Here is a 24,494-nt window from a genome sequence, read left to right as displayed (position 1 = left end):
TTCGCGGAGTCAATTCGTCAGCCTCCGGAGCGAGTTGTGTCTGGACAGCGCGCTCCGATTCAAGCCTCGTTCCAGCCTTGCCTTGTTTCCAGCCTCCGCTCCTGTTTCCCAGCCTTTGTTTACCTACGGATCTTGCCTTGTTTCCCAGGACTAACCCTTGCCTTGTTTCACGGATTTTACCAAGTTATTCCACGGACCTTGTTCTTGTTCCTCGTTACCTTGTTCCACGTTTCAAGCCTTGTTTCAAGTATCAAGTTATTTCCTAGCCTTGCTCAAGTTCATGGACTAAAGGACCTTGTCATCTCCCCTCACTTTGCCTGGCAAAGTGAGTGTTTCGGTTATTGGATTACAACTTTGGACCTTAATATTTCATATTGGACATTGTTTCTTTGGACTAATTTTGACCTTTCCTGAAAGGTCTGCTTCTGGACTAACTTTTACATTTGCTTTTACTAACTTTATATATTTCCTTAATAAAGATATTAGATAGAATCTGGCCTCTGCGTATGGTTATTGGTGCTCTGTAGCCTGGGTCGTGACAGACAGAGTGTTATTCTATTGGGGCTTTATTTGAGCAGAACTACTAATTCAACTTTGTATATAACTTGTTGCCAATAATGTAGAAGTAATTATATAGATTCATCTTGAGGTTCCTTTAACTGCCCGTGAAATTCTTTAATGTGCTGTGTCTGGCTTGAAATTTCAGAATTCATCCCAAAATTCGCTTAAAGTGAAACTCCCTGTGAAATAAGCTCAGTTCTACTCTTTGATTTTGTGAAAGTCTATGACCGAACAGAGAGATGTGAGAGAGGTGAATGACGATCAACCCAGATGTTAAATGTCCTCTCCAACGCCCTACTTGAATTAGTAGCTACTAATTTAGTGGTGGATGTTTATTCCCCATAGTCTTTCTGTCTGACTGTCTGTCTGTCTGTCTTTCTTTCTCTCCCCTTCCTTCCAAAATGTATGAGAATACTATAATTGGAAATGCAACATAAAATGCAATGATAGAAAATTGCGGATCATAGAATTCAGTCCTTTAGTCATCGATAATAATAAGACTGACAAAGTTCTGGAACACAACACACCAGACATCACAGTTGTGGAAAAGAAGAAGGTTTGGATCATTGATATTGCCATCCCAGGTGACAGTCACATTGATGAAAAACAACAGGAAAAACTATCAGGACCTCAAGATTGAACTTCAAAGACTGTGGCAGAAACCAGTGCAGGTGGTCCCAGTGGTGTTCAGCACACTGGGTGCCATGCCAAAAGATCTCAGCCGGCATTTGGAAACAATAGACATTGACAAAATTACGATCTGCCAACTGCAAAAGGCCACCCTACTGGGATCTGCACGCATCATCTGAAAATACATCACACAGTCCTAGACACTTGGGAAGTGTTCAACTTGTGATTTTGTGATATGAAATCCAGCATGTCTATCTTGTTTGCTGTGTCATAAAATAAAATAATAATAATTCTTACCCACCTCTCCTCATGGCGGGTTACAGAATAATTAAAACACATAAACATTGTAAAAATACAACAAATACACACATTGAAATGAATTTCTATAAAAGATACATATTAAACATATTTCTATAAAATACATATTAACATACACAAACGGAGATTAAACAAAGGAAACAGGTTTGAAATTCATGCTTAAAAACTGGCTGGGTAGGCCTGCCAGAAGAGATAGGTCTTTAGATGGTTTTTAAATTGCGACAGCTGATCTAGCTGTCTAAACTCTTCTGGCAGGTCATTCCACAGTCTTGGGCTGCCGATGAAAAGGTCCTCTAGATGGTGGTTGTCAGTCATGTTCTGGCCAAAACCAATACCTTGTACTTTGTGCCCGGAAATTAATGGGAAGCCAGTAAAGTGACTTTAGGATAGGTATAATATGTTCACACCCAGATGTTCCTGTAATCAATCTGGCTGTTGTATTTTGAACCAACTGGAGTTTCCGAACTTGGTACAAAGATAGCTCAATGTAAAGTCCATTGAAGTCCAACCTTGAGATTATCAGTGCATGCACTACTATCTTAAAGTCCTCCAAATCTAGGAAAGGACACATCTACTTTCACACTTCTTACTATTTGCACAATGATGCCTAGCTATTTTGGATTCCTTTCAATTTTTAAAACATAATTGAACCTTTTTTCTTGTACTGGATCCTTCTTTGAATGTTTTTTTTAATTGTTTAGACAGAACAGGATTAATTATTTTCTTGCTTTTATCATATTAAAAACTAGAATGGTACTGTTATAATTGCCTGCAATTATAATAGGTGGCTAAATCATCAGCATCTGTGCAATGTAAGGCTAGCATATTCATTAAATTCCAACAATCAAATGTTCCAATTTATATGGTCCGCATGGAGATAGAGAAAGAGGGCAATAGCAACCATATAACCTCCATGTTGTATAAAATATTCATAGCACCATAAAGCATCTGAACTCTGCTACTTAAAATATAGGACTGAGACAACCAATGTGATTGGATTTCTTATGACCTAATCATTTCGCTCCCATATGTGGCCCCCAATCTGTTAAGGATTGTTAACATTCTTGGGTTTTGTACTGCCTTCCCTAGAGAATGCTGGGAAGAATTATGGGTAGTGGTGGGAACAGATGGGATGTTAGAGATTTTTAAAAAGTGAAATATATATTTGTAAAGGGGATAGTGAGGTAAGAACAGTTCTTAACTCTTTCTCTGCCTATGTTTAGAGGCAACCATAGAGAAAGAAACAACAATGTCAAATTAAATCTTAGAAAAGCCCCTCCGCCCCAGCTACCATGTTCAGAGATGTTAATAAAAGAATTAACTCTACTCCAGCCCATCAGAACTGAAAACTAGTTAATTAAATGAAATAATAATTGCCATTTTATTTTATATAAAAATTATTAAACTACTTAGCCCCCGGTGGTGCAGCAAGTTAAACCGCTGTGCTGCTGAACTTGGGGAGCAGGGTGAGCTCCCACTGTTAGCCCCAGCTTCTGCCAACCTAAAGGTTCAAAAACATGCAAATGTGAGTAGATCAATAGGTATTGCTCTCGCAGGAAGGTAATGGTGCTCCATGCAGTCATGCCAGCTACATGACCTTGGAGGCGTCTACAATGCCGGCTCTTCGGCTTAGAAATGGAGATGAGCACCAACCCCCAGAGTCGGACATGACTAGACTTAATGTCAGGAGAAAACTTTTACCTTTACCTACTGAAATTGAAAAACAAAAAAACAAAACAAAAAAAAAATAGAAAAGCATGGCTCCCATATTTACATGACCAGTAGCTACGGTTTTATTTATCCACATCTGAAAATATGATATTCTGGAGAAAGAAGTCCTTCATTTCAATGAAGTTCACTATTATCTGCAGTTTCACATATCCATAAAAAGTCCAGAAACATATATCCTGTGGATACAGGGCTGTATTGTTCAGTAAAATAAAAATTTAAAAATCCCCAAAAAGGTGAGAATAAAAAGCAGAGGAAAATGTGACTTCTGGTGTTCCTTTTGATGGTTATAAATGCATATAGATATTCTCTTTAATATCTCCTTTTTTCAATGACCTATGCTTTTTAATCATCAAGACCAAAATTTACAAAATCATTTTCTTTTTACAAAATGGCTATAAGGGGTTTCCAGTTTTTGTAATTATATTTTGTACTTCCTTCCATACAGAGATAAAACTCTCTGTCCTGTCTACAAGATGAAACTGTAGATTCATGGCATTTTTTACTTTGAAGGTCATCTACATCAGTGCTACTCTATGCAGTAGTTCATAGTATCAGATCTTAAACCATTCAGTGCTGGTCCCTGGTGTGTTTACAGGAAAGAAAATTTGTTGTTGTTACTATTATTACTATTATTATTACAGTAATCTTTTCTTCCCCAACCTAACATGTCTAGTCCCTTCAGAGATTTATTTTCTTTGTAGACTTTGTTTCTACATCTAGACCTGTATTGAGACTACATCCTTTCATAAAGAATGCAATGTGCAAATTCTCAATTTCTACAAGGCACTGGGACATGAACAAATGAGTTGAGCTTCGTCAGTCTATCAGAAATCTGTATTAAATAACTCTTGACAAGCCTGGATTATTTGTTGGATGTGTTCCTTCCCTGTTTCTGACTGATAATTAAAAAGAGTTGTTGATGTTCTTAAATTAATATATTGGATGCATGAACAGCGATTTTTGAGCGAGGGCAAAGGATTAGTTCTATTTGTGTTAGTTTAATCCTTTGGCATGTATGACATCCACACTGTAGCTAAAAACCAAAATATAGGATTATCCTGTTAAAATGATGCACAGATTATGGGGTTAATGTGGCCTCTTTCTCTAATCGTTTGCAATTTCATGATAGGGCCAGGTAAAAGCCTTTTGTTTTCTTAGAGGAAATAAGAAGAAATGAAAGGATAGCAATCCTAAGAATCCACATAGTAAGAAGCAAATCCAGCTGAAATCAATGGAACGTACGTGCATGTCAATATGGTTTAGGCACTGAGCAGACAAATAGACAGAAAGAGCAAGATAGAGGAGGGCAAGGGGAAGGAAGATGGGGGAAATAGATAGTGGAGCATATGGAGCATGGGTGGGAGCATACTTTCATACTTGCAGGAGAAGTAGCATTTGAGAGGAACACACAAGGAAGAAGTAGCTCAGGGTATCATCAAGAGTGACCATGAGAAAAAGAAAGACCCTATTTCACAAGATGTGAAAGTTCCACTTGCTGAAATTATGCTAGATATTAATAAAAAGTACAGAAACCTTGTTTTCTTCCACACGTGGCCATCAAAGGGAATGCCCAAAGAGGAGTATAAACAAGGTGGGTGGGGTGGGAGTCCAAATGAAACTAGAAGGCTCTGCCTGTGGAAATATAAAAGGAAAAAGGGGGGATCAACTTTGAAGCTTCAAACAGACTCATCAATATTATTTAAACATACATTTGTAATTGTATCAGTTTGGAACCATTTTAACTGATGTAGTTTAATCCTGAGATATGTAGTTCTTACCATTCTGCACTACTCACTGCCTACTCCCAAGAGCTTACCAACAGAGGATTTTAAACAACTTACCTATCTGCAAAAAGAGGATTCCATTGGATGGAGTCACGACAATTAAACTGATATCAAGTTGGTATAACTTTATATAGATATAGATACATCCAAAGATGGATGCATCCACGAATATACCCAATGCAAAGAAGGAAATAGAACAGAAAGGAAATTGTGGTGCTTGGATATATTTAATATGTTAGGAACCTGCTATTACCAACGTAGTGCAAGACAATTCCATAGGCTAATGCCCCCTCTCTTTTTGCTTTGCTGTATTGCTCAATCATTACTCAAAACTCTCATAAAAGTTACACTTTTCATATGAAATGTGATACAGTGAACTGTAGATATGACCTTCCATCAGCTCAAGATCATTACTCTTGCTTTCCTATCCAAGCTGCTTAGGACTGAAAGCCAAAATGACTGCTCCAATGATGAGCTCTTTCTTCCATGTCTAACAGGTATGATTTTTTACATTCTGGTATTATTTTCTTCACTGTTTCATAACCACACATGCATCTGCCGAAAGAGATGTAGCACTTTTGAGGTCAGTTATTACCAAGAAGCTGCATTTGCTCAGCAGTAGTTGAACTTGAAATGTGTATCAAGCTTGGCAGTAAGAAATTAACTATGCCCTATACAGAAAATAACAAGAATGATAATGAAATAATATACTGGCTAGTAAAGGCAAGTCAGCCTTATCTAACTATACAGGTAGAGCCATATTTTTCAAGATATACAGTAGAGTCTCACTTATCCAACATAAACGGGCCAGCAGAACCTTGGATAAGTGAAAATGTTGAATAATAAGGAGGGACTAAGAAAAAGCCTATTAGACACCTAATTACATTATGATTTTACCAATTAAGCACCAAAACATCACATAAAAGCAGTTCAATACATGGTAGCGTTATGTAGTAATTACTGTATTTATGAATTTAGCACCAAAACATTGCAATGTATTGAAAACATTGGCTACAAAAACATTGATTACTAAAAGGCCAACTGTGTTGGATGATACAGAGCATTGGATAAGTGGAGGTTGGATAAGTGAGACTCTACTGTGTGTGTGTGTGTGTGTGTATACATACATACACACACACACACACATACAGTATATATTGCATTCCACAGTTCAGACTCAAATTGGACAACATATTCAAGACATCTATGCATTTCCCATTTCATAATCTAAAGTAGATTAAGGTCATATGAGTGGACTGAGATGTTTATTTGTGGAAAAGAGTTTAGACACCATTCTGTAGGAATTGTCTTGGTCTCCAGTCAATTCTATCGTATGCCTCTGCTGGAAATTATCATAGAATCAGGTTGGAGGATCTATCACATTCCTACAGAGAATGCCTCTCTAAGAATTCCCAAGGTCCTCTAGGGTCTCTATGGTAGTTTCCAACAGAATTCATTCATTTCAATACGATTTATTATTATCATTTTTTGTTTCCATGGTAAATTCAGGAATGCACTCCCCCCCCAATAGATAAAGTGGTTGTTCTGTAATCTAAAGTACAATTGCATCAATTTCTCAGGGATCTGTTCAAATTCTGATTATATATGTATTTTCTTGTTGGTCTTTCATCAGTGTTTGATATCAGTTCATTTCTGCAAGGAATTCTAGGGACTTTGTCACATGGCCAATGGAATCGCCACACATTGTGGTGAATCCGGTGACCCTCGTGTGGGGAGGGATCCCGCCACCCCGCATTGTCCAGCTCCTTAATTTGATGATTCCATGGGGGGAAAGCATCGACTGAGTGTCTTCCTTCCATTGCTTCCTATGGCAACACAGAAAGTTTTCTGTGTTGCCACCATGGTGGCATGAGCCAGCTCTGGCCTAGAGAATCCACCGAACCCTGCTGGAAGTTCCTTTGCATCACTTGATGGGAGTCGGTGGGCTCCATCAATGATTAGGGCTAAACTGGCATATGCCACCAGAACAAGTCCTTTGTGATGAGATAGTATGCACAAAAAAGTACATTATCATCGGGGGGGGGGGGGGGGACATATGGCATCAGCATTGGTACTTCTTCTCCATAATAGCATCTGGGCCCCCAGCTGGTCCCGGGCAGGGGCTGTTGCGCTTCAAGCGGAATTTAGTCTAGTCCAACAAAGACACAATAACTTTGCACAGTTGCAAAAGGAAAACAACAGTAAATGTTACTCTTTAAAGCAGAGTCCAAACATAAACTTGCAGTGTTGCATCAAAACATAAATCTCACAGTGTAATAAACTTACATAGTCCTTGTAAGCATTTCAAGATGCAAAAAGCATTGCAAGACGCAAAGAGCATGGCTTCTTTTGCCTCTTCTTCCAAAGGAGAGAGCCAAAAGCAAAAGCAGGAGCAGGAGCAGAAGCTAAAGTGTAATACGCACACACAGCCACACCTCACCAGGTGTGGTCCAAACTTAATTGCTTAACTGCTGACTTAGTTTTCTTTAACACATAAATCCTTAGGTCTTCATTATACCCTAACATGGGAATCAAGCCAGCCTCCAAGATTAAAGCTGCTTCTCCCCTCTGCTTTGATCTTCTACCCCTCCAAAATATTTTCACCAGTCTTACCCAGGAGTAACTCAGGTGCAATATTTTCTTTAATACCCATATATAATATTACACTTCACGTGACAGTGGATTGATTTGCTTCTTCTTACATTTCCATATTCACAATTCAAGCAAATATTGTATATCCTCATACAAATATAATTGGTGCCATCTCTATCCTCCTTTAAGAAACAACTGCAAACTTGGATGTTTAGGTTGGTCTTTGGAGAGACAGCCATTGGATGACCAGCCTCATTATAATTCTATTCTGAATTTTACTAGGTCCCTCTTATCTGGGTATTTTAATCTGATGATTCTATCTTTATATTGTTGCTGCAGTCCCCCCACCTATGAAGTTGATTGAATTGTATTGGTGGTTGTTTGATATTATTACTGTTGTATTAACTTTTATTTTAACTGTGTTTTATTACCTTATTGTGTTTTAACCTGTGTATATTGTGCTAATGTATTTGTTGTTACTTTTGTAACAATGTAAGCCGCCCCGAGTCCCTGCGGGGAGATGGTGGCGGGGTATAAATAAAGTTTTATTATTATTATTTAGTAGCAATCCTGTGTATCATGTGAAGTTCCTTTCCTTCTGAGTAACCAGTTGCATATTATATTATTAATACATAACTTCCATAAAATTGAATCTTTATCAGTTAGATAGTCATTTTTTGGATTTCCTAAGCTGTGTGATATTACTGGATGGGTTTAAGAATTGCCATGAATTATGGGTTTTTGTGGTTCCTTCTTACAATATATTTTGGTTATCCAACAGTCCACCTTTTTCACTGTTGATCTCATTTAATCAACATCCTGTGCATTCTGCAAATCTTAAAACTGTATTGATAATAGGAAATTTTCTTGACTTACTTAATATCAAAAATCACATCCAAAAGACAGGTCTTTCCGTTCTGATTGAAAACATAGTTGCAAGTAGGATCTGTTCTTTGCACCCAACTGCTCTCTGTGCAGAGAAATAACCAAGCTCTTGGCTTGTTCATACTATAAAAGGGTTAAATGAATGCACACGCACACACCACCTCACTCGCATTCTTTTGCATTTCTGTCAAAGACCCACTCTCCAAGCCGCACCAGTGGGGCATGGTGAGCTTTCACAGACTAGCTGCATGCCAGACACCTTTCACAAGGGAAGTACTCTTGAAATTGCAACCAAATTGTCACAGTGGGACCATCTGTTTCTGAAGACATCCCAATGGCCCAGGTTTAAAGAAAAACAAGAGAACTTTCTCACTTTCTTTGCCTGTAAGATTGAAGGCATTTTACATAATTTTTCTGTTTGGAACATATGGAAAAATCAATTCTGGATTGTTAAACACGTTTCCCAACTGTGTTTTCCACCTGCCAGCAAAGCATTCAAAAAGTAGAAGTTGGAGTGTTTCATTTGGATTTCTGCTCTGAAGGAAAGTTGCTCAGATAACATCTGTCTTAAGGTGAGTGAATTAAATTGTTGTGTCTCTTTTCATTTTCTGTGTGTGGGGGATGACATAACATTATCTTCAACATTATCTTTATAGTCGTTTTGTTTAACCAAGAAAAATTAGACGTAAGGGTGTTAATCTGTTTGGATTCAGCCTGTTGTTTCTGTCTTTTTCTGGGGATTTTGCTAAATATGGGAACATTGTTTACCTTTTAGATATGCATGAACATAGGAAAACTGGTTTTCTTATCTATGTAAAAGTTAGAGCATTTTGTTCCATTTATAAGATGCAGTTTGAACAAAATAAATATTTCAGTATGTTGTAAGAACAATAATATGGAGGGTTTTATTTACGTACTTAAGAATCAAAAGAGTTCTTGCAAGGGTCATATTTGCTTTTATACATTATGGGCCATTTATCGGCGTCCCTTGAATTTTTTCCAGTTAAAAACTTGATGGTAATAAATAACTGCCTATGGTATAAAGCAGAATAGAGCATTTCTTGATTGGTGACAAATGTGAGCTGCTCTTAAAACATCTTTAACAAACAATTATAAATTCAGTTTCAATGCAATGATAACTAGTACCAATCCAAGCAAAATTAAACAAAATTGTAATGATGGGATGCCTTTGGAGTTATTCTCATATATACCAAATCATTTTTGTAAAGTTAAAAAAAAAACATTTTTCTTGTCCTTGTATATTTATAGTCTTTGTTGCCATTGTTGTGACCTGTATTTTCCATTTCCCCGCACTGTGTACTGCTAAGGACCAGCTTAAGGAAGCATCCCTCAAACTGATGCTGTTCTAAGAGCACCCCCTGCCTACAGGCATTTTGTCCTGCAACAGCTATCTGTTTTCCAAACTTGGCAGCTTGCCCCCCCCCCCTCTGTTTTTTCTTTTTCTTTCAATTGAAAGTGCTCTTTTTATTGCAACAAATATGCAGTGTCGGACTGCTTTGTACAGCTTAGAACACAGATGGAAGAACGTTTGTCCATAAACTAGATGTAAAGACAGAAAAAATATTTGAAAATTGTCAAAAATATGTTGCTCAAGTGTCAGGAAACTTTGAAGAATACTAGGCTGAAGAAACTTCACAAATCAGGACTTATACTACATAATATTCGCACATTGCTCTTCTCATCAGGAAAAGTATCATTATATGTGAATTTTGTGCAGAATAAGTTTTCAGCTGAGAAAGTAGCCACTTTGAATCCCCTTTGGGGAGACTCACCAGTCACTTCTGGTGTGAGAGAATTGACCATCTGCAAGGACATAGCCCAGGGGACACCTGGATGTTTTTGATGTTTTTACCATCCTTGTGGAGGCTTCTCTCATGTCCCCACATGGAGCTGAAGCTGATAGAGGGAGCTCATCCACGCTCTCCCCAGGTTGAATTTAAACTGGCAACCTTCAGGTCAGGAACCCAACTTTCAAGTAATTAGTCCTGCTGGCACAAGGATTTAGCCCTCTAAGCCACCCTTAGGGGAAATAAAATAGGGAATAATAATAATAATAATAATAATAATAATAATAATAATAATTCAAAAGACTAGAACAAAATGGCTAAAATTACTCATTGTTTCCTCAGAAAGTAAATTGTGAAGGATTATATACTTGCTATGGCCAGTACAAATTCTCCTTCCAGCCACAAACTTCTTCTGTTATCAGATGAGAGGCTATATAAACCTAATACAGTAGAGTCTCACTTATCCAAGCTAAACGGGCCGGCAGAAGCTTGGATAGGCGAATATCTTGGATAGTAAGGAGAGATTAAGGAAAAGCCTATTAAACATCAAATTAGGTTATGATTTTACAAATTAAGCACCAAAACATCATGTTATACAACAAATTTGACAGAAAAAGTAGTTCAATACGCAGTAATCTTATGTTATAATTACTGTATTTATGAATTTAGTACCAAAATATCATGATATATTGAAAACATTGACTACAAAAATGGCTTGGATAATCCAGAAGCTTGGATAAGCGAAGCTTGGATAAGTGAGATAAGCTTGGATACTGTACAGTATGCCAGAATTGCAGGAAACTGTGTAAGACAGAGGGCAGGACTGGCCTACAAAATGCCAGTTGCTGATCTGTCCATATTATTCAATTTTATTATATATTTAATAATTAGGATAATATTTAAAAGTTAAGAAAGCCTATTCATCTTTTCATTGTTTCTCTTCTAGCACAGATGATGTCAAGACTCCAGCCCTGCCTTCTCTCCTGGCTCCTCTTGGCCACATGCTTCTACCATTCACTGGAGATGGCCACTAATTTACAGCAAAGCTTCAAGACTGATCTCCTCCACTTTTATCACACGTTAATTCTTCCAGATGGCAAGGAAACCACAGTCCATCTCTTGAAGGATGTACTGAAAAGGTATGGGAGGTCTTAAGTAATTTTTATTTTTATTGCCCATGACAGCCACATCATTTTAGGATGTGGAATTGAAATGTTAATTGCTATGAGCTCTTTACCGTTGTTGTAACAAAGTTATGTGTATATTATCAATGGGGTTACCCAAGCTCTTGAAAATAGCATTAAAGTACGATCCCCATAACCACAGATGATATGTTCCAACACACATGCACACACACACATAGACATGGATATTAGAAACTGTGGATCCTACCCTGTTTCCCCTAAAATAAGACATCCCCAGAAAATAAGACCTAGTAGAGGTTTTGCTGAATTGCTAAATATAAGGCCTCCCCTGAAAGTAAGACTAGCAAAGTTTTTGTTTGGAAGCATGCCCACCGAACAGAACACCAGAGCATGCAGGATCAGTAAATGTACGTACCATAAAGTGTTGTACATGGAAATATTGGTAGCAGCAAGAAATTTTTGATAGGATTCACAGTTTGTCTGGTTATGCTGGTTTATGATGACAACTACTGTACAGTATGTAATAAATGTTCATTTTTTTGTTCAACAATAAATGTGAATTCTTCTTCATGGAAAAATAAGACATCCTCTGAAAATAAGACCTAGAGCATCTTTGGGAGCAAAAATTAATGTAAGACACTGTCTTATTTTCAGGGAAACACGGTAGTGAATCCTATATTTGACTATATATGGGCTGAAAAAATAGAAAGGCCCACAAACATTGCAGGGAGGATTTTTTGAGACCATGGGTAAATGAAATCACAGATCTCTTCTCCATGGGTAAGGAAGTCATATTGTATTTAGTTATTTACTCGCAAGAAAGGCATCACTTCATTGCACTTTACTTTTAAGAAATAATGTTTGATGTTACTCAGTATTCCTGTGATTTTCCTTGTAATCATAGCATGTTGCATAACACTTTTAAAACAATTTAGATGTAACATTTTATGAAATGTGTTGCATAACAGGTTTTATAAAATGTTCAATTTAAATTATTTTAATACTCTTTATGCAGGGTTTCTTATCTATTTATTTTAAGAAAGATTAAATGAGCACAAATAAGCTGACAAAAGATTGAGTCAGCTTTACTTCCCTTGGTGGGGTGCTCCAGAGCAGCTGCTCAAATATGGCACCATCTATCACAGGTATGAAACATTTGTCCTGTTACAGATCATGCAGAAGATACCAAAGGAACAACTTCCCCAGGCTACTTATGTTCAACCTATCAGTATTGAGACATAGTGAGGCAACCATCTTGGACAAAAATGTGTGTGTGTGTGGGGGGGGGGGGGGGGTCATGAAAAACAATCAGCAGCATGTTCTTTTTTTATTATGATTAGGAGTAAGATGCAAGAGAGAGAGGGATTAATGGGTATCATGGATTCACATGTCAAATAATTTGACTGGCCTAGGTTACTCTGGGACTTTGGGAGCTAGGATGAGTCTTGCTCATCCAACCTTCACTTATCCAACGTTCTGTTTTTGTAGTCAATGTTTTCAATACATTGAGATGTTTTGGTTCTAAATTCATAAATACAGTAATTACTACATAACGTTACCATGTATTGAATGGCTTTTTCTGTCAATTTGTTGTAAAACATGATGTTTTGGTACTTAATTTGTAAAATCATAATGTAATTTGACATTTAATAGGATTTTCCTTATTCCCTTCTTATTATCCAACATTTTTGCTTATCCAGTGTTCTTCCGGCCTGTTTATAAGCGAGACTACTTTCCTATTCTTTTTTGCTCTGGTTTAGGAAGCGGAATGTCTTTGGCTGGTTCTAGAACCTGGAACCTAGATCCTCTTCTTTAGCCACAGTAACAGTAGAGCACTGAACTGCACACATTCCAACAGTTCACAGATGAAAACAAGGAGAAAATTGACTGAGCATTATCACAATGTGATCAATTTGGTATGGTCAGGAAATAAGAGATCCAAAACCATTAATACAAGGCACGAAGCTCTGGAAATTACGTATTAAATTTAGAAAAGCTTGGGGTGGGAGGGGAGTGCCTAGTATACTGTATGCCCACAACATGATTAATAAAAAAATACAATATTTTACAATATATTGTACAATCGAAGTGCCTTTGTTGAACCTGCCCAAAATTACAACTTTTTTTGAATTCACTTTATGAATTTTGTTTTCAAACACACACAGTATAAATCAGATTAAACCCAAGCCTTCCATAACACTCATGTGATCATCAAGACTCAATCATAGTCTTCCAGCTTAGTATATAAGGATTATTGTTAAAATGAAAACAGGGGGGATTAATAGGGAAATATAACTCTGTAAGCTTTAGGATAAGATAAAAGGGCTCCTCTAACCCAGTGGTTCTCAACCTGGGGTCCCCAGATGTTTTTGGCCTTCAACTCTCAGAACTCCTAACAGCTGGTAAACTGGCTGGGATTTCTGGGAGTTGTAGGCCAAAAACATCTGGGGACTCCAGGTTGAGAACCACTGCTCTAACCACTGTGAGTGCCTACTATATATCATGCAGGTGTGGACAAGTCTACATAGGGACCACCAAATACAACACCCAAAAAACGAATCAGAGCATGAAAGGCACTGCAGACTAATTCAACCAGAGACATCAGCTATAGCAGAGCACTTGATTTTTTTATCGTATCAGAAGCAAAACCTAGGGTATAGTTGTAATGTATTTAGAAACACAAAGTTAAAAACTTTGCATTATATTAAATGTCTTTTGACCAGAATCTGACCACTTGTAGTGCCTCTGGTGTCACTGTGAGAAGGTCCTCCATTGTGCATGTGGCAGGGTTCAGACCAAATTGTAGTAACCAACTTGGACACAAAATATTATTTGAGAACACAGAAATGCTGGACCACTCTGACAAACACCATGTCAGACTACACTGAGAAACCATTGAAATCCACATGCATGTGGACAATTTTAACAGAAAGGAGGAAACCATGAAAATGAACAAAATCTGGTTACCAGTATTAAGAAAGAGGAAAATCAGGTCAGTAAATAAGGAACACCACTTGAAAATGGGAATTGCAGACAGCAAACAATCAAGTGCCAGTTAACACTTTCCAACAAAGGATGCCTCCAGGCACAACAGCCAGGACACATCTATGAAAATATCCTCACTGACTTTGCAGCTTCAAGGCTACTCAATACTAATCAAGCTTGCTAACTGCAACATTCACACTTGCTTCAAACAGACAAGGGTTCTTTATCCCACCCTGGACATTCTACAGATATATATATACACTCAACTTGCCTCACTTCAACAGACCTCTGAAGATGCTGGCCACAGATGCAGGTGAAACATCAGGAGAGAATGCTAATGGAACATGGCCATACAACCCGAAAAACTCACAGCAACCCAGTGATTCTGGCCATGAAAGCCTTCAACAATACATACATGGAATAGTTAGGCAAGATATACAGTTTGTCACATTTGTAACAAGTTAGGAGTTCAAAAGTGGAAAAATGCAAATATTTTAACCTCTCAACAACACAACCACTTGGAAACACTTTCCAATCCATTAGCTGTTGAAAAATATGAAATTATTGTTGAATGATGGGTCAATTTGTAGGCAAAACCCACTGATTCACGAGGTCTGCTCTAACAGGGACTCCTCATAAGATTCAGGTAGTTCTTTTACCAATCCCAGGACAGGTGAAAGACGTCAATTAAATACATTACCATTTTTGGATCTGAAACATGTTCAGGTACAAGAGCTACAGAGAGGAAACCAGGTGGCTCACATCTGACAAAGGTACCGTACAGAAAGCTTCCATGAATTCTGTACAGAATACCAAGTTACGTAATCTATAACATGACTGCTAGAGCAAACTGAAAAGCTCCCACAGGAACAGTAAAAATATGAATTGCAATAATTGGTTTTAGTTTTAAAATATTGCATCTGTTCTCAGCTATAACAGCTGGTTGAAATGTAATTCAGAAGAGTTTATCTCAATTTCAAGCATACACACAAAATGAATTATTTTTATGAATATGCCCATTTAAAACTTTTTACAAATGACTCTTTTACAAATGACTGCTGCTGCTCAGTCGCATAGTCGTTTCCGACTCTTCGTGACCACATGGACCAGTCCATGCCAGAGCTCCCTGTCGGCTGTTGCCGCCCTCAGCTCCTTCAAGGTCTAGCCAGTCACTTCAAGGATACCATCCATCCATCTTGCCCTTGGTTGGCCTCTCTTCCTTTTTCCTTCCATTTTCCCCAGCATCGTGATCTTTTCTAAGCTTTCCTGTCTCCTCATGATGTGGCCAAAATACTTCAACTTTGCCTCTAATATCCTTCCCTCCAGTGAGCAGCCGGGCATTATTTATTTATTTATTTATTTACAGTATTTATATTCCGCCCTTCTCACCCCGAAGGGGACTCAGGGCGGATTACAATGAACACATATATGGCAAACATTCAATGCCAATAGACAAACAACATTCAGTTTCAGACAGACACAGAGGCATTTTTAACATCTTTCCAGCTTCACAATTCCGGCCACAGGGGGAGCTGTTGCTTCACCGTCCATTGGTGGCTGTTCTTCCTCTTCTTTTCCTCGTGAGCAGTTTTATGGTATTGTAGATTACTTAAATTAGCCTCCCGCATAAAGCGTACCTAAATTTTCCCTACTTGACAGATGCAAAGGTCAACAGCAAGCCGGGGCTAATTTTTTTTTTTTATGGTCGGAGGCTTAACCCAACCCGGTCTTCGAACTCATGACCTCTCGGTCAGTAGTGATTTATAGCAGCTGGTTACTAGCCAGCTGCGCCACAGCCCGTCCCTGGAGGATGGACTGGTTGGATCTTCTTGTGGTCCAAGGCACTCTCAGGATTTTCCTCCAACACCAAAGTTCAAAAGCGTGTATCTTCCTTCGCTCAGCTTTCCTTATGGTCCAGCTCCACATCTATAGGCTACTACGGGGAATACCATTGCTTTAACTATGCAGACCTTTGTTGCCAGTGTGATGTCTTGACTCTTCACTTTTTTTATTGAGATTGGTCATTGCTCTCCTCCCAAGAGGTAAACGTATTCTGATTTCCTGGCTGCAGTTTGTATCTGCAGTAATCTTCACAGCTAGAAATACAAAGTATATCAATTTCTCCACGTTTTCTCCCTCTATTTGCAAGTTATCAATCAGTCTGGTTGCCATAATCTTGTTTTTTATGTTTAACTGCAGCCCAGCTTTTGCATGTTCTTCTTTTACTTTGGTTATTTATTTATTTATTTCTTACAGTATTTGTATCCAGCCCTTCTCACCCAATAGGGGACTCAGGGCAGCTTACAATAAAAGTATCTTCAGCTCCTCCTCGCTTTCAGCCATCAAAGTGGTATCATCTGCATATCTAAGGTTGCTAATGTTTCTTCTGGCAATTTTAACTCCAATCTGGGAATCACCAAGCCCCGCACATTGCATGATACGTTTTGCGTACAAGTTGAATAGGTAGAGTGAGAGTATACAGCCTGACTGTACTCCTCTCCCAATCCTGAAGCAGTCTGTTGTTCCTTGGTCTGTTCTTATTGTTGCTACTTGGTGTAAACATACACACACACATACACTTTGAAAAACATGGGAAAGAGTTTTTACCCCTGTGGTGTTTGTTTTACTGTCTATGCCCCTGATCAGAAGATTTTACCTCATCTTCTGTTGGATTATTTTAATTGCTTATTGTGTAAACAAGGATTGATGATAAGGCTTCAGCGGAGACATCTTTTCCCCATGCTAACTCTTTCAGGGGTGAATATCCCTTCCTAGGGGCAGATTTCCTTCATTTCCTGTTGTCTTCCCCCATTTGTGATTATGAGTCATTTGTAAGTTGGATGTTTGTAACTCTGGGACTGTCTGTACTATTAATTTTCTTATCTTTTCCCATGTGTTTTTTTTTGATGAAGAAGCTAGTGGAGTTTCAAATTATTGCAAGAAATGTTTTGTGCATTTTAGGTGGCCAATAAAGGTTTCACTCATTGTGGATTTTTTTTGTACAGCCAATACCCTTGAATATGTATTAAGGATTTCCTGTTCTTTTATGATATCCAAAATTTGTGCTTGAGATGACTGTCTACCTGGGCTCGATAGCAGAATGTATTTGGTCTCATTTGAGCAACATCATCATTGTAAACAATAGAAAAAGTTTCAAGGATTATCTTTAGTTTCTTTGAATCTCTTCTGCTGGAAATCTGAATCTTGACATGTATTTCATCCCATGTATCACTTCATTTCCAGGTATTATTTTGTTTTAGAAGAAGGTAGAACCTCAGCACCATTAACAGTGACAGTGACCCCATGTGATGTCCCCATCGAGTGGAGTATACGGGTCCATAAGTCTTCAACAAACTACCTTGGAAAAGCAGTTCAAGGTAAGAGAATGTTTAAGGACAATCTCAAAGAATATTTATTAGCACAAATGCTATTTTTTTTAACACACAACTATTCATTTGTTTATTCGCTTTAATTTTCCAGGTGTCCAAAGAGTCCCCAGTTTCAGGGGTGGTGTACTTGAGATCAGGAGGGGAAATGGGAGGAGGATTATGAGGATGCATGATTTAAATTGAGAACAGTTTTGGAAAACCACATGAGACCAAATTGTTCCCTTACATCTCCTGATCCTTATTGCATTGTGGATGCTAAAGTGCAAAAGAGAGACAATCGTTCTCCTCATCAGATTGGCAAACTGGCACAAAGAATCAGTAGGTGAAGTGGTGCTGAAGTCTCCTTGTCTTACAGCATCATCATATGGGCAAAATTGTCCATCATATGATTGTCCATCATATGATGCATGGTAAACCACTGCTGTGGCAATATGAGAGATTTCCTATGTTGTATAGGCAACAACAGGAAGAAGCCGTGAGGTGGGCACTTCACCCCATAGGATAGGGTGAGGGGAAGCTGGTTGATGTGGGGCACTGGGCTACGGGGTCCCTACAACCTATTACAGGCCCCACCAGATTCGCATGATACATGCTTAATCCCATACTTAAGGTGATGATGTCCATAGTTCAAGACCTCCTGAGTGCATCTGCACTGGGCACTGCACAGATACAGCATTTTCATACCTAACAACAACAAATGCAATAAGTATGTGTGTACATGTGTGCACAAATACCTTTAAGTCACCTGTCAATATTTGGTGACACCATGAACTTTATAGGATTTAATGAGACAAGTAATATTCTGAGTGATTTTGCCAGTTCTACAGCCTACAGCAGCAAGTATTCAATGGTTGTCCCCTGTCCAAGTATTAGCCAGAGCTGTCCCTGTTTAGCTTACAAAATCAGGTGGGATCCAGTGCTTTTAAGGTGTTTAGGCTATAGTAAGTATACCAAGTATCTAAACAACTATTTAACCAGACATTTTCTCCATGGAGCATCCTGGGCCATTGTCCAAATTGAAAGTGATTAAAAAAAAAACATTTAGATTAGTTAAACCCCTGATGATAAAGATAAACATTCCACCAGGCAAAGGCCATGGCTCTTTAGCAGTACTAGTCATGTTTTGTATGCGGAAGGTTTCTTGGTATCTGAAGCTAGGGCTGTGAGGCATTTTTGCTTCAAATCCTGAAGAGCCAATGCCAGGCAGATGAGTCAATACTGAGCAAGATGAACCAATGATATAACTCTTTACACATTCAGAATAGATATCTGGTATTATTCGGCTACAATTCAATTGGTTTAATGCAAACTATTTGGGAGTGCATGTTCTTTTCTATCAGATTTACAATAGATCTTTTCTTTGTGGATATGAAAGCTGCAAAAATGCTTGAAATTCAACACGACTATATTTTGGACCCTTTTTGCATAGCTATGGAAATTATTCTGATGGCAACCTGTACTTCAGAATTTGTCACCATAGCTTTGCCTATGACATAGGCCAACTATTGATTTCTCCTGCTCTGCAAAATACTACATAATTGACATGTCTGTGTTTCATTGACAGATAAGCTGGATGTTGAAGAATCTCCAAAGTTTCAGAAGACTGCAAAAATAGTTTCAACTCTCTTTAGCTACAGAGGCAATTCTGTGGAAACCTACACTGGGACATCTTACTATTCTGCTGTCTATATGTTTGAATTTCTGTCAGTTGAAAGAGATACTCACATTACAGTGTATTTAGCTACTCACACAACTTCAGAACACCTATATCCAGAACTTCCAGCAGATCCACGCATTGATGTCATTGGGATTGGGCACACCACAGTAACTCTAGCTTGGAAGCACAGTCCAACAGCTTTGCAAGACAAAGAAAACACCCAGTACTGTGTTTTGATGAATGAAAAACACAACTACAAAAGTTTGTGTGCTGCAGAAACTGCAATAAGATCTTCTGGAATGAAATCATACCAAGCATTGGCATTCTCTCTCCCTCAATATGGAGCTTTGCTGGATACTCAACAAGTGATGATACTGTCCAATGGTGAATTAAGCATCATCAGCAAAGCTAGCAATGGGGAGGTGAGGCAAACATGTGTGGGCACCAAGAACAGCTACACAGTGCCCAATCTTACTCCTAGCACTCAGTACTACTTTGATGTTTTTGTGGTCAACTTCCTTACCAACGCCAGTGCTGCTTTTACTGGAACCTTTGCCAGGACTCTTGAAGAACCTGAACCCAAAGTGACTGACATGAAAGATGGGAAGATGATACAACTCACCCTGGATGGAAGAAAGCAAAAATCCTATACTTTGCAGTACCAGGCAAGGCACAAGCAGGTCCAATTTGCTTTCCAGTCTTGTAGTGGCCAAGTACAAGTTGAAATCTCTAGGAATGGGAAAGTGCTGATGTCAGAAAGATTTGCAGGCTTGAGACACTTTGTGCTAAAGGGAAGGATAGGTGATACCTACTCAGTACAGTTGGGATCTACCGAACCTTCAAATGCTTCTGTAAAGGTTCAGGTGTCATCCCTCTTCCATAAACCTTTCTTTCCAGCTCTTCCAGAGAGTTTAAAAATTAAGTCCTTTAGCAAGCTGAGGACTTGTAATTCAGTCACTATTGCCTGGCTAGGAACCCAGCAGCTCAGCAAGTACTGTGTATACAAGAAACAGATTGAGGAGGACCAAGTCTGGATGGAAACAAGGAATGCTGACCGGTGCTCAGGACCTGAATCAAGGCAAAAAGGTGACAAAGTCCTGTGCAAATATTTCCACGAAGCTAACTTACACCGAGCGGTGACAACAGCAACCATCAAAGGGCTGGAAGCAGGGATTGTCTACTTGTTTGATGTTTATCTCATTGGTCCCTCTGGGATGCCAGTCAGGTATTATAGCAAAGCTGTAAAGACACGGAAGAAATGCTGAGCATCCTTTAAGCATTGACTCCTGAGGAATGCTGAAGCTGGAGGAACGTTGGACACATTACTCAAAATGTGCTGGAACAGAAAACAGTGTTTTCCATTATAAAATTTGAGAGGAAAAGATATTCATCTAGAATTATAGACTTGCTCCTGGGACCTTCCCCTGTTAATTTAAAAAATCTCTTATCTGCAGTTTTTCAAAAAGCACTTTATAAACCAAATGCTTGACATCAAAATCGAAACATGCATCTCAAAACCTGCACAATTTCACTCTAGAAGAAAGAATTACAGCAGAAACAGCAGCTACATAGGCAAGCAAATTTTGCAAGATGATTTTTCAATAATCATTTCACCGTTGGTGTCCCAAACCCTCTAACCAGGATTTATAGCTGAAAATTGGCCCTGCAACTTGGGAGCTGTATACTTGGGTTGGAGGTGAACTGAAATCAAGACTTTGCTTCATTTTGTGTGGTCATTTCTAATTAGGCCAAAACCCAGAACTGGGAGACCCAGAACAAGGGAAGGGAAGATTTTTTCATATGCAAGAAGCACCTGTTCCTTATATTTCTATATTACATCTAGGGATGCACCATAGCTCATAGCTATTTGCCACTGTGAGGTGATGTAGTGTGAGGACAAACATGCATTGGCTACACTACTGTTGATAGGATCCTGCGGATACTGTGCCACTTTTTTTGTGAAGTATTTTCCAAGAAAGAGAAGTACTCTCTGCCATAGTCTGATCTAGTGTGATCTAGACATTTGAGGGTTTGACTAGGGCTCAGAGAGCCCAAGGTTCAAATTTTGCAAAGCCATGAAAAGCCACTCAGGCCCTTTCTAAACTGCCATATGAAATCTGGGTCATCTGCTTTGAACTGGATTATATGGCAGTGTAGACTCATATAATCCAATTCAAAACAAATAATGTGGACTATCTGCATTGATAATCTGGATTATATGGCAATGTAGAAGGGACCTCAGTGATTTTGGATAAGTCAGTTCTTGAATTATGTCTAAAGCCCATTGCTTGATTGAGGTGTGCCAATGTGAGGAATTAATAACAGCCTGTGTCAAGAAGGCATCATTTCAGGGTTACTCAAGATGTTTTCTAAAGTCCAAATACGTCCCTAAATGCAAAGGTTTCTACTATCAAAACTCAGGTGTTTTTCAGGTGGAAGGGGCATTTCTATGGGCTGCAACAGTAGGAAAACTGGTGGGCAAAGGAAATGATCCTTCTCACTTCTTTGTCCTTCTAAATGAAGAAACTCAATTTCCTAATTTGCTGAAGCAAAAGCAAATTAGGAAATTGAGTTTAACCCTTTTCTTAAACAACTGCATCTCTTTCTTTAGCAAGAACTTTGGCCAGACTTTCTAATACTTAATACCAGAAATTCACAAACATTTGCTCTGTTGATTCTTTTTCTTTGAATGCACTGATATGCAATTTATACTTCACGATACTCCTATAACTGTTTACCTTTTTGCATGTCCTTTTATACATTTCTAATCAAATACAACATGTTCCATTCTGCACTGAATCTGTTACCGTAGCATGTAACCACTCCATCTCTTAGTTCTGTCATTCTCTTTATGTGGAAAGCAATGTGTCTGGACAGCCTCTTCTTTGCATGTATGCTGTCCATACTATCAGGAATAAAAAAGTCATGTATGTGAAAAGCATCCATATGCAGGAGAAATTTTCCTGTTCAGATTTGCCATTCCTCCACATGAACAGAGTGAGAAACCAAGGGGGATGGGGCTAGAACACTCCTCTCTTTTGCATGTTGATTCAGCACATTTATATAATGAGGATACATAACTTGTGTAGCTTTTTCCAAGGTGCTGCTCTTATTCAATAGCTGGCATAGAGAGTGCCAGTAGAAACAGCTTTTGTTTTGATGTTGCCTCTTTAGTTATGACTGTAAAACAAAACACAGTGAGAGAGATTAGATAGATAGATAGATAGATAGATAGATAGATAGATACCTCACTAATATGTACATACAATCAACTTCCAAAACACTGCCTCATGGATATTCTGCCTTTTAGTCAGAAAGTAAGAGTTAAATAACCCAAATATTTAGAGTGGGATACCCCATATTATTCCTCTTCAGATGTTTAGATTACAGTTGAAATGGACTCAAGAGGAAGGGGAACATGCTATCTCCCGTACAGCATCCCAATGTTGCTGTCCTCACTTGAAGAACAACAACAAAAGACATGAGTCTCCACTGTGAATGTAGATTGTCCATGGAAACCAGAACCATATGTACATATCTCTGTTGTAATTAACATTCTGTTATGACAAAGTGTGGAGCAAAACTACAATAGAATGAAGAGTTACCCTGAAAAGCTTGCTGGCTAATGTTGCTTAAATCTTTTAGCAAACTACCAATATTTCTTTGATTCTAAGATGCTATTGATTGTAAGGAGCCCTCGATGGCTCAGCGAGTTAAACTGTTGAGCTGCGAAACTTGCTGACCGAAAGGTTGGCGGTTCGAATCCGGACAGTGGGGGGTGCTCCCGCTGTTAGCCTCAGCTTCTGCCAACCTAGCAGTTCAAAAATATGCAAATGTGAATAGATCAATAGGTACTGCTCCTGTGGGAAAGTAACGGCGATCCATGTAGTCATGCTGGCCACATGAATTTGGAGGTGTCTACGGAAAACACTGGTTCTTCGGCTTCGAAATGGAGATGAGCACTAACCCACAGAGTCAGACATGACTAGACTTAATGTCAGGGGGAGAAACTATTGATTGTAAGGCACACATTAATTTCAGTACCACCAAAAGACAAAAATGCTTTATATATATTTTTTAAAGCATCCACAGTTCCAAGATGCAGCTCATATTTAGATGGTGAAAAAAGTACATCTTAGAATCAAAGAAATATAGTATATAAATGTGAATACAAAAGAAAGAAGATGATTTCAAGGTGTTATTGAGGGGACAAAAGGGGAGGATTAGGAGGCTGCACATCCAATTGCCATTCAAGCATGTTTTTTAGTTCCAGGAAATCCTTCCTCCATTGGCTTCTCAGGTGAAGCATCTTTATATATCTACCATTGAGATACAGGCCATGGCTCTGCTTATGCCAGAGAAGAATAGTCTCACAGTTACATTTTAGGAACACAAGGTGTGCTTTAGAGCACATAAAACATTGCTTTTTGTAACTGCAAGCTGTAGGGGTGATCAATCATGGTGAAAACCCCCATCTTTGACTGATTTTCTCAAGACTTGTCCTACCATTGGGCAGAGTATAAGGCATATACATTAGGCAGCTGATTTTGGCTATCATAAAGAAGCTACAGTTTATTATTTATTCCATTCATTATGATTGCATCTGTTACTGGCAGAGATGGGAAAACATGATTGTAGTATTTCCTACGAAAGATGCCATTATAATTTCCCTTGTTTGAACCCTCTGGACCTTGATTTGTTTGCTCTTAAGCCAGTCTTGGATCTCCTAACAGAAAAACTGCTCATTTTTTCCCAAGAAATCCCAAGATTTCCCCAAAACATGAATGTACAAAAGCAAATGCATTTTTCTTGAATAAATATGATACAGAATTATGTTGTTTATAGATGCCGTGTGCTAGGACCTACAAAGAATGGTAAAACTCATATTATTGCCTAAGATTAACTACGATATATACAGTACCTACAGGGGTTATGTTCCTAGCCAGGCTGTATTACCTGAAATTATGAATGGGACCAGATGCCATTAACTTATCATACTGATGGTCCCA

The 24,494-nt window shown here is 38.5% G+C and overlaps 2 protein-coding genes across 4 annotated transcripts in view; one reads left to right on the top strand and one right to left on the bottom strand.

Moving 5' to 3' along the window:
- The window catches only part of ccser2 (coiled-coil serine rich protein 2), a 195,424-nt gene that overhangs the window by 150,813 nt on the left and 20,117 nt on the right, over positions 1 to 24,494 (bottom strand). Inside the window, exon 2 of one of the 2 annotated variants that reach the window (XM_062975787.1) lies at positions 4,774 to 4,872. The gene's annotated coding sequence lies outside the window, so the exon portion shown is untranslated. Of the gene's footprint in view, positions 1 to 4,773; positions 4,886 to 24,494 lie in introns of those variants that run through there. The other variant, XM_062975788.1, reaches the window with a different exon arrangement.
- Positions 8,899 to 24,315, top strand: LOC100553857 (protein NDNF). Of its 2 annotated transcripts, none has more exons than XM_008116414.3 (4): positions 8,899 to 9,073; positions 11,261 to 11,448; positions 17,683 to 17,816; positions 19,393 to 24,315. In XM_008116414.3, exons 2-4 carry the CDS (start codon positions 11,261 to 11,263, stop codon positions 20,748 to 20,750), a joined length of 1,680 nt encoding a protein of 559 aa, XP_008114621.2. In that variant the 5' UTR covers positions 8,899 to 9,073; the 3' UTR covers positions 20,751 to 24,315. The 2 variants fall into 2 exon arrangements, with proteins under 2 accessions (XP_008114621.2, XP_062831863.1); XM_062975793.1 differs by having other exon boundaries at positions 11,256 to 11,448.

The sequence above is a fragment of the Anolis carolinensis genome, chromosome 3 (assembly GCF_035594765.1).
Source record: "Anolis carolinensis isolate JA03-04 chromosome 3, rAnoCar3.1.pri, whole genome shotgun sequence".
Lineage (NCBI taxonomy): Eukaryota > Metazoa > Chordata > Lepidosauria > Squamata > Dactyloidae > Anolis > Anolis carolinensis.
The sequence above is the reverse complement of the archived record's forward strand: the minus strand, read 5'-3'. Positions and strand labels throughout refer to the sequence as shown.

Coding starts and splice junctions, on each gene's coding strand:
- LOC100553857 (XM_008116414.3), top strand. CDS start 11,261: ATGATGTCAAGACTCCAGCCCTGCCTTCTCTCCTGGCTCCTCTTGGCC. Junction 11,449..17,682: donor TTGAAGGATGTACTGAAAAG/GTATGGGAGGTC, acceptor CTTCATTTCCAG/GTATTATTTTGTTTTAGAAG. Junction 17,817..19,392: donor CCTTGGAAAAGCAGTTCAAG/GTAAGAGAATGT, acceptor TTTCATTGACAG/ATAAGCTGGATGTTGAAGAA.